Below are 13,767 nucleotides of genomic sequence, written 5' to 3' on the forward strand. Positions count from 1 at the left end.
AATGTTAAATAGGCTTGCGAAAGTATTCACCCCCCTTGGCATCTTTCCTATTATGTTGCCTTACAACCTGGAATTAAAATTGATTTTTGGGGGGTTTGTATCATTTGATTTACACAACATGCCACCCACTTTGAAGATGCTAAATATTTTTTCTTGTGAAACAAACAAGAAATAAGACAAAAACTGAAAACTTGAGCGTGAGTAACTATTCACCCCCCCTAAATCAATACTTTGTAGAGCCACCTTTTGCAGATATTACAGCTGCAAGTCTCTTAGGGTATGTCTCTATAAGCTTGCCACATCTAGCCACTGTGATTTTTGCCCATTCTTCAAGGCAAAACTGATCCAGCTCTTTCAAGTTGGATGACTTCCGCAGATGTACAGCAATCTTTAAGTCATACCACAGATTCTCAATTGGATTGAGGTCTGGGCTTTGACTAGGCCATTCCAAGACATTTAAATGTTTCCCCTTAAACCACTCGAGTGTTGCTTTAGCATTATGCTTAGGGTCATTGTCCTGCTGGAAGGTGAACCTCCGTCCCAGTCTCAAATCTCTGGAAGACTGAAACAGGTTTCCCTCAAGAATTTCCCTGTATTTAGCGCCATCCATCATTCTTTCAATTCTGACCAGTTTCCCAGTCCCTGCCGATGAAAAACATCCCCACAGCCTGATGCTGCCACCACCATGCTTCACTGTGGGGATGGTGTTCTCAGGGTGATGAGATGTTGGGTGTGCGCCAGACATAGCGTTTTCCTTGATGGCCAAAAAGCTCAATTTTAGTCTCATCTGACCAGAGTACCTTCTTCCATATGTTTGGGGAGTCTCCCACATGCCTTTTGGCGAACACCAAACATGTTTGCTTATTTTTTTCTGGTCACTCTTCCGTAAAGCCCAGCTCTGTGGAGTGTACGGCTCTAAGTGGTCCTATGGACAGATACTCCAATCCCCGCTGTGGAGCTTTGCAGCTCCTTCAGGGTTATCTTTGGTCTCTTTGTTGTCTCTCCGATTAATGCCCTCCTTGCCTGGTCCGTGAGTTTTGGTGGGCGGCCCTCTTGACAGGTTTGTTGTGGTGCCATATTCTTTCCATTTTTTAATAATGGATTTAATGGTTCTCCATGGGATGTTCGAAGTTTCTGTTATTTTTTATAACCCAACCGTGATCTGTACTTCTCCTCAACTTTGTCCCTGACCTGTTTGGAGAGCTCCTTGGTCTTCATAGTGCTGCTTGCTTGGTGGTACCCCTTGCTTAGTGGTGTTGCAGACTCTGGAGCCTTTCAGAACAAGTATATATATACTGAGATCATGTGACAGATCCTTTGACAGTTTGGTTGCACACATGTGGACTTTATTTAACTAATGATGTGACTTCTGAAGGTAATTGTTTGCACCAGATCTTATTTAGGGGATTCATAGCGAAGGGGGTGAATACATATGCACGCACCACTTTTCCGTTTTTTTTGTATATATAATTTTTTCATTTTTTTTTCATGTCACTTCACCAATTTGGACTATTTTGTGTATGTCCATTACATGAAATCCAAATAAAAATCCATTTAAATTACAGGTTGTAATGCAACAAAATAGGAAAAACACCAAGGGGGTGAATACTTTTGCAGGGCACTGTAGAGCAACAAACAATGACATGAGGTGTCCATCAGGAGGCCTACCATGTTCTGCAGGTGTCTAGTAAGACCACATTCAATACAGTCCGTCTCTCCTGCATCTTGCGCATGACCCTCTGTACACAGACACAGTTCTCTGGACGGTATGGTTGTGGAGCGTCTACGGCCACCAGATAGTTTCTCCCTAAACGTTCGTACCCATGACCAGCATAGTAGAACAGGGCTGTGGGGGATAGCATTATGTTAGTTGTATATTTTGTGTGTATATCAGTTATACACCAAAATAACTATTTAGTTATTTAGCATTGATCGCTGTTAATTAATCAGATTAAAATCAAATCCGTGGCAAACACATTTTACATGGCGTGAACAGGAAAAGCAAAGTCTCTCAGCATAAGAGTAAATTCAGAGCACCCGATACTCCAGTTCAGCGAGAGGTACAGATCTAATATGGCATCTGTCAAACAAGGCTCCATGTTTCATTTTAGCAATCATATACTGTAGAATATCACACAACACTGACCCTGTCCTATATCAATAAAATATTATGTTGCTTGTGCTCTATATATTATGTGTAGGGTTGCAAAGGGACGGTATGTTACTACCAGTCAACTACCAGAGTTTTGGTATCCTTCAAGGATTTTATGTAATATATCACCAGACATCTAGTGGCCCTTCTAGATACTTCAGATACTTTATCTCTGTCCCTCTGTGTGGCTGTATCACTTGAAAAATGTTAATCAAATAAAATATAGAAATATATATATCATCATGAAATATCCTTTATTTTTTCATACACTTTGATTTATTTTACTATGTCAGTATGTATTTGCTGTCAATGTTTCATAGTCAAACTGGAGGCAGTTGTGAAAAAAGTCAATAGTTGGAAGAGTTAAAATAATAACTTAAAATAATGCCATTGTTGATAAGATGCTTTTTTCATTAATTAGGCATTTTCTCTTGAACCATATGGTGTATCTACTAGAAATGTATGGACAATATGGACACCGATATAAAAAAAAATATACTATGTATGAATAATTAAAAAAAAAAAATTATTCAAGTATAAATCACCAAAGTTATGATAGATTGCCATAGATTTTCTGTTAATTACCAAAATGACTGAAGATTCCAGTAACTTTGGTAAACTACTGGAAGCTTTGCATCCCTGTACAGCTGAGTTGGGTAATTTCAGGTAGCATGTTTTGAATCTGTAAACTGTGCAGGTCCTTAAAGCTCCTAGAAAATCTAGATCGCTACTTTTCAGATTGGTTTTCATGTTAAGCTGACCTCGTTTTCTATAACAGCCATACAACAAACACACAAGCATGGATTATTAGATGAGACAGAAAATGTCAAACTCTTTCAAATGTTTACATGCCACATAAAATGTAATGTTCTTATTTGACTCAAATATAAAAAGGAAGATAAGCTGACAATTGCTAGGTTGCTAAAGGCCCTTTACAGGTGCAAAATAAATCTGCCAAGTAGAAGTTCTACAGGCCTCAGAAACAGCCAGTGGTGGAAAAAGTACCCAATTTTCATACTTGAGTAAAAGTAAAGATACCTTAATAGAAAATTACTCAGGTAAAAGTGAAAGTCACCCAGTAAAATACTACTTGAGTAAAAGTATAAAAGTATTTGGTTTCAAATATACTTAATTATCAAAAGTAAATAGAATTGCTAAAATATATAGTATAAATCATTTTTATTACTTATATTATGCAACCAAGACAGCATACATTTTTTATATATTTTTTAAACATTTACTGATAGCCAGGGGACATGCTCCAACACTCAGACATCCTTTAAAAACAAGGCATGTGTTTAGTGAGTCAGACAGATCAGAGGCAGTAGGGATGATCAAAGATGTACTATTGAGAAGTGTGTTATTTGGACAAATTTCCTGTCCTGCTAAGCATTCAAAATGTAATGAGTACTTTTGGGTGTCAGGGAAAATGTAAAAAGTTGTAAAAAATATAAATAGTCAAGTAAAATACAGATACCCCAAAAAAGACTTAAGTAGTACTTTCAAGTACTTCACACCACTGGAAACAGCTATACATAGCAAGGCATCTCGCTCCAAACACTACAGGCCCAAGCTTCTCCTTTCCACCTTTTATTTGCATGTTAAACCACACTCTCACACCAAGCTACTAATAAGATCTCTAAACAGCAGCATAGGATTATGCTAGATCAACCAAAACGGGCAGAATACGTTTAAAGGGAGCTTAACAAGACTACGATGTCTGGTTTCAGCTTAACAGAGAAATATTTTTGTATGCATTTGCACCTTTTCAGTGAATAGTGTCATCATTAGCTTTCTAGAGTCTCTGAAAAACCCTCATTTCAAAATACATTCTCCCTTGTAGTGTAACCACCTGAATACTGTACAGTATTGAACTCACCATACACGCCCCTGTCAAGCAGGAGAAGGAACTTGTCAATGGCCGCCAGCATCTCCTCCCTGGTGAGATCCAGTAGAGACACCACTCTGAAGCCCAGCTGCTGCAGCAGGTTGGCCAGCTCATGGACATCCATAGTGGGAGCCATCAGGTCCGGATGGTGGGAGTAGTTGAGGTTACCAATAAGCAGGGCCACTTTGTCAGTAGCTGGACGAAAAGACCATGGTGGAATTTGTAATCAGGGTCACCTTACTGTACTTTGAGAACAGCTAATTAATTATACTATAGAAACATGAAACCACACATATCAGGAAATACTGGTACAACAGTTCCCCACTTCAATGACATAATGCTCAAACCGCATTCTAAAAATACCTCAAACGGATACTGTATTCCACTGACCCTTACCTGTGAGTTGATTAGATGGCACTAAAAGAAATGGAAAAAAAATAAAAGACAAAGGTGCATAACCTAACACTTCACACTTCAATCTGTTAACACAACAAACAAGATCAAAAGCAATATGAGAGTGTAAAAGGACTCCTAGTGTTCATTCAAACTGGTTGGGTCAAATTCATAAAGATTTTGAAATATGAATGTTGTTGATGTGCCAACATGTAGAAAACACATACAAAGGGGAACCTACATCCAAAGCCTAGTTCCTTGACCACTTTTTAGAGCCTGAAAACTTCTAGTACAGTCTTTAACAAAGGGAAAGTACCTTAAATCGTCAGTGGAATGGAAAGACCCACTTGTGGAAGGGATGTGCAGAAATCTGAACTTACTAGCTCAGTGAAAAGTGGGGAATTACTTTCCAGTGAATTATGTGGTAGACTTTGTCAGGGAATATATAAAACGCTAATAGTAAAGCTCATGCCACTGAAAACGTAAAATAACTGCTGCTAGTGCTATGTCATGTGCTACTGTGAGAGTTTTATATTCACTATTGCACATCTGTATATAATTACAGAGCAGCATTCACAAAAGACTTGGCTATATGACATCATCATTCACAGTATGTTCAATTCATGTAAACATTATTTCCTTTTTGTTGCCCAGATGCCCTTCAAGTAGAATCCCACTTCCATTTACCTATTTCAACATCAGCTGCCTCTGTCCATCTCTCCTCTAGAACATTGGATACATAGCAGAGATATGTTCCTCTATGGTCTGACTCTGCATTCTCTATCTACAAGGGACACAATCAAATGCATTCACATCACTGTTTGGCTCTACTCATACAAATAAGACTTCTCTCCTAGAATTTAAACCTCATGTTAAATATGAACTAAGTTATTCTAAATTACAATGTTTACATAGGACCAGTGGTGTAGTGGAGGGTAAACACAAGTAAACACAGTTAACCCACTTTTTTTTGCACGGCACTTGTCACTCACTTTCTGTGGGAAATTGCATTGAAAATATAGGGAGAGTTACTTTTTTCGCCTTTTTTCACACCTATTTTTTTACCACTATATCACTAAATAGGAGTGGTGAAGCATGGTATCGCAGCCAGCAAATGATAAGACAGAGTAAACACGATGCCCTCAGTGCAGGAGTAAATAAACACTGGTGTTACCTGCAGTGTGTCCGTGGTCTTGCCCAACAGAGGATGTCCATTTCTGTACCACTGGTAGTGAGGGGTGGGAATGCCAAAGGCAGTGCAGCTGAGGGTGAGTCTCTCCCCTTGTCTGACAGTCTGGGGTGCAGGGTGTACAGCGATATGGGGCTCCCCTCGCCATGCTACTGGGAGACCTGAAGAAAAAAAATAAGAAAAAATGCAATAGCAATACATTATAGGCAGAATAGTGCTCTAAATTGATCAAATAAGATTTAATAATCTGTATTACAAACATGTTATTATCTTAGAACTGGTAACTAATATAGGGGATTCCTATACCTGGTTTAGCAATGTCCAGGACCTTTACTTTGACCCATTCACTGAACACACAGTTGCAGAACTGGTCATTCACGCGACAAATGTAGAGCTGAGACCTCTGGGCTGTGACAATCAGATCTGCTCTGGTCCCACCAAATACCTAAAAAACATTAACCATTTCATTGGATATATACTGTGTTACTCTATGAATTGACAACATAATACTGTGTCAGACAAGAATGACAAAAATCCTCAACAACCACATACCTCCTCTTTACTAGACTTGAACCACTGGTAGTTCAGGATACCGGTTCCCTCTGCTCTCACACTCAGAGTCACCTTATAGTTCAGTGGTACATACACAGAAACAGGATGCTGCACAATGACGATGTCTGAAAATGTACATTTATAAAGTGATAAGTGATTAAAGGGCCAATCCGCAGTTGAAACTATAACAAAGCCTATGTGTTGGTAAAAACCTGAGGGATGGGCCATAGACAGATATGGATGCAAGGGCTTACCATCCATGATATCAGCATTAGTGTTTTTAGGCTATGCAGTGTTTGTTAACATTTACAATGTTTACAAACATTGGAGTAAAACAACCTTATATTTTGGGTTCTGATGACGTGTGACATTTGAACTAAGCTCATGAAGTTATATTCTTCAAGAATCACTATGTATACATCATTAATTTATAAGTCTAAAAATAGATAGCCCCTTTCACAGTTACTGTAGGTTAAGTTATATAACATAATACTATGTTTTGTTATTCAAAATAATGTTATGTCAGTGTACTGATCAAATGGAACATAGTTAACTTGCACAATAAATAGGGCAAATACACACCTCTGATCATGTTTTTCATCACTTCAATGTGAAATAAGAACTTCAAGTATGATCTGTTCAGGTCATTACTGCACTGTGCTACCTAATAAGCAAAAGACAGAATATGAGCATCAGTTGTGCCAGAGGTGAGTGAACAGGGTATCAACTAAAACAAGTCAAGATCCAGCCAAAAATCACAGGAACATGTCATGGAGATGACGTCTGATAAGGGCCACATGGAACAAATGTGCATACAATGTACGCACAAGTGTCACTAATAGATTTTCTTCCCACTTCCCATTTCACAACCGCGCATGTGACAAACACGATAACACAAGGAACAATGAATCTATTTCAAGAAGACTGGTAGGTAGGGTAGCATATTTGCAAAACAATCTGTGCTTTAATAAAAGGTCAGCCAAACTGGACATCTTCCTGAAAATGGCTTACTACAGAGTAGTAACAATTATAGGCTACTATCAACATTTGCAAGTTTATCAATGGCTGTAAAATTAGGGCCAAATAATGTCCTTTATAGTCTACAGCTCAAATTGTGACTCTAAATGATATGGTCTCTAACTGGACCAATAAGATGAATAGCCTGTAAGTGTCTAGAGCAGGGTTGACATGTGCGCAGTTTTCCAGACATTTAGTTAATTTGAAAAAGATGTCAAGGATGAAAATTTACCAGGTTTTTGGGCTACTTCTAAAGAAATAACTGCGACAAAGCACTGGGAAATGACTTTAGGCGCACTAGTGCGCATTACACAAATTCTCTCGAAGGTGGTTTTAACTGCATGCAAGGAAAGGGTTTTACGCATGCTCAGTTCTTGGGTCTCGAGCGCTGCGCAGTTGGAAATTTTAAATGGAAATTATGGAACTCCCTTGCGTGCTTCTGTTTTGGGGAAAAGTCCACAATGAAACTCACAATAAACGTGGAGAATGATACATTTGCATCTGTTGGTCATCAAGTAGCCTATTCATGTCTATGCCATTGTAGGTTACTTGCCTACCACTTGATACAATAAATATGTTGAAATGACGATATCACTGGAGACATTGCTAGTTTTTATTGTTATATTTCACTGTAGAGCCCTCAGTACCGCTCAAAATGCCTTAGATAGCTCTTTCATCCCACCCCACACACATGCAGAGACCTCAGCTAGTTTAACTGATGCCACCAGAGACAAAACCTCTCTCATCGCCACTCAACGCATAGGTTTACCTCCACTGTACTCACATCCTACCATACCCTTGTCTGTACAGTATGCCTTGAATCTATTCTACCACGCCCAGAAATCTGCTCCTTTAATTCTCTGTCCCCAACACACTAGACGACCAGTTCTTATAGCCTTATCCTACTCCTCCTCTGTTCCTCTGGTGATGTAGAGGTTAACCCAGGCCCTGTAGCCCCCAGTTCCATTGCTATTCCCCAGGCGCTCTCATTTCTGGACTTCTGTAACTGTGAAAGCCTTGGTTTCATGCATGTTAACATCAAAAGCCTCCTCCCTAAGTTTGTTTTATTCACTGCTTTAGCACACTCCGCACACTCCGCCAACCTGTGTCTGAATCCTGGCTTAGGAAGGCCACCAAAAGTTCTGAAATTCCCATCCCCAACTACAACATTTTCCGAAAAGATAGAACTGCCAAAGGGGATGGAGTTGCAATCTACTGCAGAGTTCTGCCATGCAATCCAGGTCTGTGCCCAAACAGTTCGAGATTCTACTTTTAAAAATCCACCTTTCCATAAATAAGTCTCTCACTGTTGCCACTTGTTATAGACCCCCCTCAGCCCCCAGCTGTGGCCTGGACACCATATGTGAATTAATTGCCCTCCATTTATCTTCAGAGTTTGTACTGTTAGGTGACCTAAACTGGGATATGGTTAACACCCCGGCCATCCTACAATCTAAGCTAGATGTCCTCAATCTCACACAAATTATCATGGAACCTACCAGGTACAACCCTAAATCCGTAAACACGGGCACCCTCATAGATATCATCCTGACCAACCTGTCCTCTAAATACACCTCTGCTGTCTTAAACCAGGATCTCAGCGATCACTGACTCATTGCCTGCATCCGTAATGGGTCCGCAGTCAAACAACCACCCCTCTTCACTGTCAAACTCTCCCTAAAACAATACAGCGAGCAGGCCTTTCTAATTGACCTGGCCGGGTATCCTGGAAGGATATTGACCTCATTCCATCAGTAGAGGATGCTTGGTTATTCTTTATAAGTGCTTTCCTCACCATCTTAAATAAGCATGCCCCATTCAAAAAATGTAGAACTAAGAACAGATATAGCCCTTGGTTCACTCTGGACCTGACTGCTCTTGACCAGCACAAAAACATCCTGTTGCGTACTGCATTAGCATCTAATAGCCCCCGCGATATGTAACTTTTCAGGAAAGTTAGGAACCAATATACACAGACAGTTAGGAAAGCAAAGGCTAGCTTTTTCAAACAGAAATTTGCATCCTGTAGCACAAACTCAAAAAAGTTCTGGGACACTGTAAAGTCCATGGAGAATAAGAGCACCTCCTCCCAGCTGCCCACTGCACCGATAAATCCAAGATAATTGAGAATTTCAATAAGCATTTTTCTACGGCTGGCCATGCTTTCCACCTGGCTAACCCTACACCAGTCAACAGATCTGCACCCCCCAAAGCAACTTGCCCAAGCCTCCCCCATTTCTCCTTCACCCAAATCCAGATAGCTGATGTTCTGAAAGAGCTGCAAAACCTGGACCCCTTCAAATCAGCTGGGCTAGATAATCTGGACCCTCTCTTTCTAAAAGTATCCGCTACGGCCTATTTATTGCCTTAACAGCCTAATCTTACTTCATTTGCACACACTGTACAGTTGAAGTCGGAAGTTTACATATACTTAGGTTGTAGTCATTAAAACTCGTTTTTCAACCACTCCACAAATGTCTTGTTAACAAACTATAGTTTTGGCAAGTCAGTTAGGACATCTCCTTTGTGCATGACACAAGTCATTTTTCCAACAATTGTTTACAGACAGATTATTTCATGTATCACAATTCCAGTGGGTCAGAAGTTTACATACACTAAGTTGACTGTGCCTTTAAACAGCTTGGAAAATTGCAGAAAATTATTTAATGGCATTAGAAGCTTCTGAAAGGCTAATTGAAATCATTTGATTCAATTGGAGGTGTACCCGTGGATGTATTTCAAGGCCTACCTTTGAACTCTTTGCCTCTTTGCTTGACATCATAGGAAAATCAAAAGAAATCAGCCAAAAACTCAGAAAATCAATTGCAGACCTCCACAAGTCTGGTTCATCCTTGGGAGCAATATCCAAATGCCTGAAGGTACCACATTCATCTGTACAAACAATAGTATGCAAGTATAAACACCATGCGACCACACAGCCGTCATACCGCTCAGGAAGGCGACGCGCTCTGTCTCCTAGAGATGAACGTACTTTGGTGCGAAAAGTGCAAATAAATCCCAGAACAACTGCAAAGGACCTTGTGAAGATGCTGGAGGAAACAGGTACAAAAGTATCTATATCCACAGTAAAACGAGTCCTATATTGACATAACCTGAAAGCAAGGAAAAAGTCACTGCTCCAAAACCGCCATAAAAAAGCAAGACTACGGTTTGCAACAGCACATGGGGACAAAGATCGTACTTTTTGGAGAAATGTCCTCTGGTCTGATGAAAAAAAAAATAGAACTGTTTAGCCATAATGACCATTGTTATGTTTGGAGGAAAAAGGGGAAAGCTTGCAAGCCGAAGAACACCATCCCAACTGTGAAGCATGGGGGTGGCAGCATCATGTTGTGGGGGTGCTTTGCTGCAGGAGGGACTGGTGCACTTCACAAAATAGATGGCATCATTAGGATGGAAAATTATGTGGATATATAGAAGCCACATCTCAAGACATCAGTCAGGAAGTTAAAGATTGGTCGCAAATGGGTCTTCCAAATGGACAATGACCCCAAGCATACTTCCAAAGTTGTGGCAAAATGGCTTAAGGACAGCAAAGTCAAGGTATTGGAGTGGCCATCACAAAGCCCTGACCTCAATCCTATAGAAAATTTGTGGGCAGAACTGAAAAAGCGTGTGCGAGCAAGGAGAACTACAAACCTGACTCAGTTACACCAGCTCTGTCAGGAGGAATGGGCCAAAAATCACCCAACTTATTCTGGGAAGCTTGTGGAATGCTACACAAAACGTTTGACCCAAGTTAAACAATTTAAAGGCAATGCTACCAAATACTAATTGAGTGTATGTAAACTTCTGACCCACTGGGAATGTGATGAAAGAAATAAAAGCTGAAATAAATCATTCTCTCAACTATTATTCTGACATTTCACATTCTTAAAATAATGTGGTGATCCTAACTGACCTAAGACAAGGAATTTTTACTAGGATTACACGTCAGGAATTGTGGAAAAACTGAGTTTAATTGTATTTGGCAGAGGCGTATGTAAACTTCTGACTTCAACTGTATATACTTTTCTATTGTGTTATTGACTGTACATTCGTTTATTCCATGTGTAACTCTGCTTTGCTTTATCTTAGCCAGGTCGCAGTTGTAAATGAGAACGTGTTCTCAACTGGCCTACCTGGTTAAATAAAGGTGAAACATTTTTATTATAATAATTGCTAATCAATTTGTGCGACTTGTGTTGCCTACCTGGAGCTGGAAAATTGATTTAATAAGTAGCCTATAACTTCAGTTTATTGTTGTTGTAGCCTTGTGTTATTATGCAATTATTAATGTCTATGTTTAGGTAATTCAATTGGAAGTTATCAATTGTGACCATGGTCATAGCTCTATCAAAAAACATTTTTTGCCATGAAGCTGTTGTTAGAATGCATTAGATTGACGGTAATATTAAATCAGATTAGGCTACAGGTAAAAAAGAAAAATGCTGGGTGTTACTGACAAGCATATTCAGTTTATATCCATATTATTCATATTTGATTTTGTGATTGAAAGACCCCCATCCCAGTGGAGGCTGCTGAGGGGAGGCCAGCTCATAATAATGGCTGGAATGGAGTCTATGGAATGGTATCAAACACATCAAAGACGTGGTTTCCATGTGGTTGATACCACTCCATTGACTCCATTCCAAACATTATTATGAGCCATCCTCCCCTCAGTAGCCTATTACAGAAGGCTATTCTTCAACACAAGCACTTCTTACCTCGAAATTGCCTCACTATTCATGTTGAAAGGCTGGTCATGGCTCACATCAACACCATCATCCCGAAAACCCTAGACCCATTCCAATTCGCATACCGCCCTAACCGATCCACACATGACGCAATCTCAAATGCACTCCAGACAGCCCTTTCCCACCTGGAGAAAAGGAACATCTATGTGAGAATGCTGTTCATTGACTACAGCTCAGCATTCAACAACATAGTGGCCACAAAGCTCATCACTAAGCTAAGGACCCTGGGACTAAACACCTCCCTCTGCAAATGGATCCTGGACTTCCTGAAATGCTCCCGAGTGGTGCAGCGGTCTAAGGCACTGAGGTACCTTATTGCTATTATAAACTGGTTACAAATGTAATTAGAGCAGTAAAAAGTAATGTTCTGTCATACAAGTGGTATATGGGCTGATATATCATGGCTGTCAGCCAATTAGCATTCAGGGCTCAAACCACATAGTTGATAATTACAATTCTAAACTGGGTGGTTTGAGCCCTGAATGCTGATTGGCTGAAATCTGTGATATATCAGACCATATACCACGGGTATGACAAAACATTACTTTTTACTGTTCTAATTACATTTGTAACCAGTTTATAATCGCAATAAGGTATCTCATGGTTTGTGGTAAATGGCCAATATATCACTCCACGTTGCAACGTGCTTAAGAACACCCCTTAGCATTGTATATTGGCCATATACCACACCCCCTCGGGCCTTATTGCTTATTCATAGCAGTCAAACCAGTTAAATGGACATCCATTGATGGATGGTAAATTATCTGGCGAGTTTAATAAAGGCAAATTATCCTTTCTCTTGCTACATATTCAAATTCCTTTAGTCACGTTAGCTTGCAATAATTATTATTTTGATGGAAATCTGAATTTTGCTTCTTGTCATTACATGTTAAATCGATATTCCTTCTAAATGAGCTCAATAGCGTTATCGAAAAGGGGTTTATTGGATACATATGGCAACTCCTCTACTGCTGCGCAAAAACATTTTTTTGGCCCAGTTTTGAGGCCTTGTGCGTGGATTTTGAGTGGTCTTCATTGAAAATGTAATAAGCTAAACCTGGCAACCCTGGTCAAGAGAATCACAACACATTCCTGTTTGCACACTCAGCCCATATGTTTTGAGTTATGGTGTATCAGCTCTTGGAAGTCAAGAAAATACATATATGTTATAAAATTATGAGTGCATTGATAATTACGCAATTATTGTCATAGATAATTTAAAAAAACAACTAGGCCTATGTTAATTGTTGTAATTGTGAGAGGTATGGTTAAATTAAACTAAAGTCAAACAGGCAAATAGTATATTATTGGAAAATGTATCAACACATTTCTATTGTTAGAGAGGGTTATTGTGTAGGCTACCTGTTATCAATGTATTGTACATACCTGAAATGCGACGAAACACCATGCACATGCCACACTGTCTGTAACAGCATTCACCCGATGGCATTAAACAAACTAGAGTAGAGAATTTAAGATGGCCTTTACAAACTATAGAAGAGAATGTAACTCTTGTAAATCCTCAAAACTTTATATCAACAAAAAACAGAACATCCTTTTCCCGGAACAATGATATCCACCTATTACCGTACTGTATGTAGTATATGAGGCCAAATATTTTTTGGATATCCATCAGCAACTTTTTTGAATTGGAAATCCATTCTAAATACAGAATTGACTCCAGGGCACATGTTATACATTCACATACACGTATAGCTAATTAAATATTCTATGAAAGGCAAAATCATATCGTAATTCAATTAGCAGAAATAATGATCCAAAACCAGATCCATCCACAATTACGTGTGGGTCAAAGTAG

At 39.5% G+C, this 13,767-nt stretch overlaps 1 protein-coding gene across 3 annotated transcripts in view; it reads right to left on the reverse strand.

Annotated features, from left to right (window-relative positions):
* Positions 1-13,517, reverse strand: part of LOC129867043 (mucosa-associated lymphoid tissue lymphoma translocation protein 1-like) — a 36,676-nt gene extending 23,159 nt beyond the window's left edge. For 2 of the 3 annotated variants that reach the window (XM_055940155.1, XM_055940153.1), the window contains exons 1-10: positions 13,335-13,517; positions 11,919-12,073; positions 6,757-6,838; positions 6,175-6,299; positions 5,929-6,067; positions 5,608-5,783; positions 5,121-5,217; positions 4,437-4,457; positions 4,032-4,235; positions 1,669-1,846 (exon numbers count right to left, since the gene is read on the reverse strand). In XM_055940155.1, coding sequence (XP_055796130.1) covers positions 1,669-1,846; positions 4,032-4,235; positions 4,437-4,457; positions 5,121-5,217; positions 5,608-5,783; positions 5,929-6,067; positions 6,175-6,299; positions 6,757-6,775 — 959 coding nt within the window. In that variant the 5' untranslated portion in view covers positions 6,776-6,838; positions 11,919-12,073; positions 13,335-13,517. The remainder of the gene's footprint in view (positions 1-1,668; positions 1,847-4,031; positions 4,236-4,436; positions 4,458-5,120; positions 5,218-5,607; positions 5,784-5,928; positions 6,068-6,174; positions 6,300-6,756; positions 6,839-11,918; positions 12,074-13,334) is intronic. The other variant, XM_055940154.1, reaches the window with a different exon arrangement.
* Between the last annotated feature and the right edge of the window lie 250 nt (positions 13,518-13,767).

This window comes from Salvelinus fontinalis, chromosome 12 (genome assembly GCF_029448725.1).
Source record: "Salvelinus fontinalis isolate EN_2023a chromosome 12, ASM2944872v1, whole genome shotgun sequence".
NCBI lineage: Eukaryota > Metazoa > Chordata > Actinopteri > Salmoniformes > Salmonidae > Salvelinus > Salvelinus fontinalis.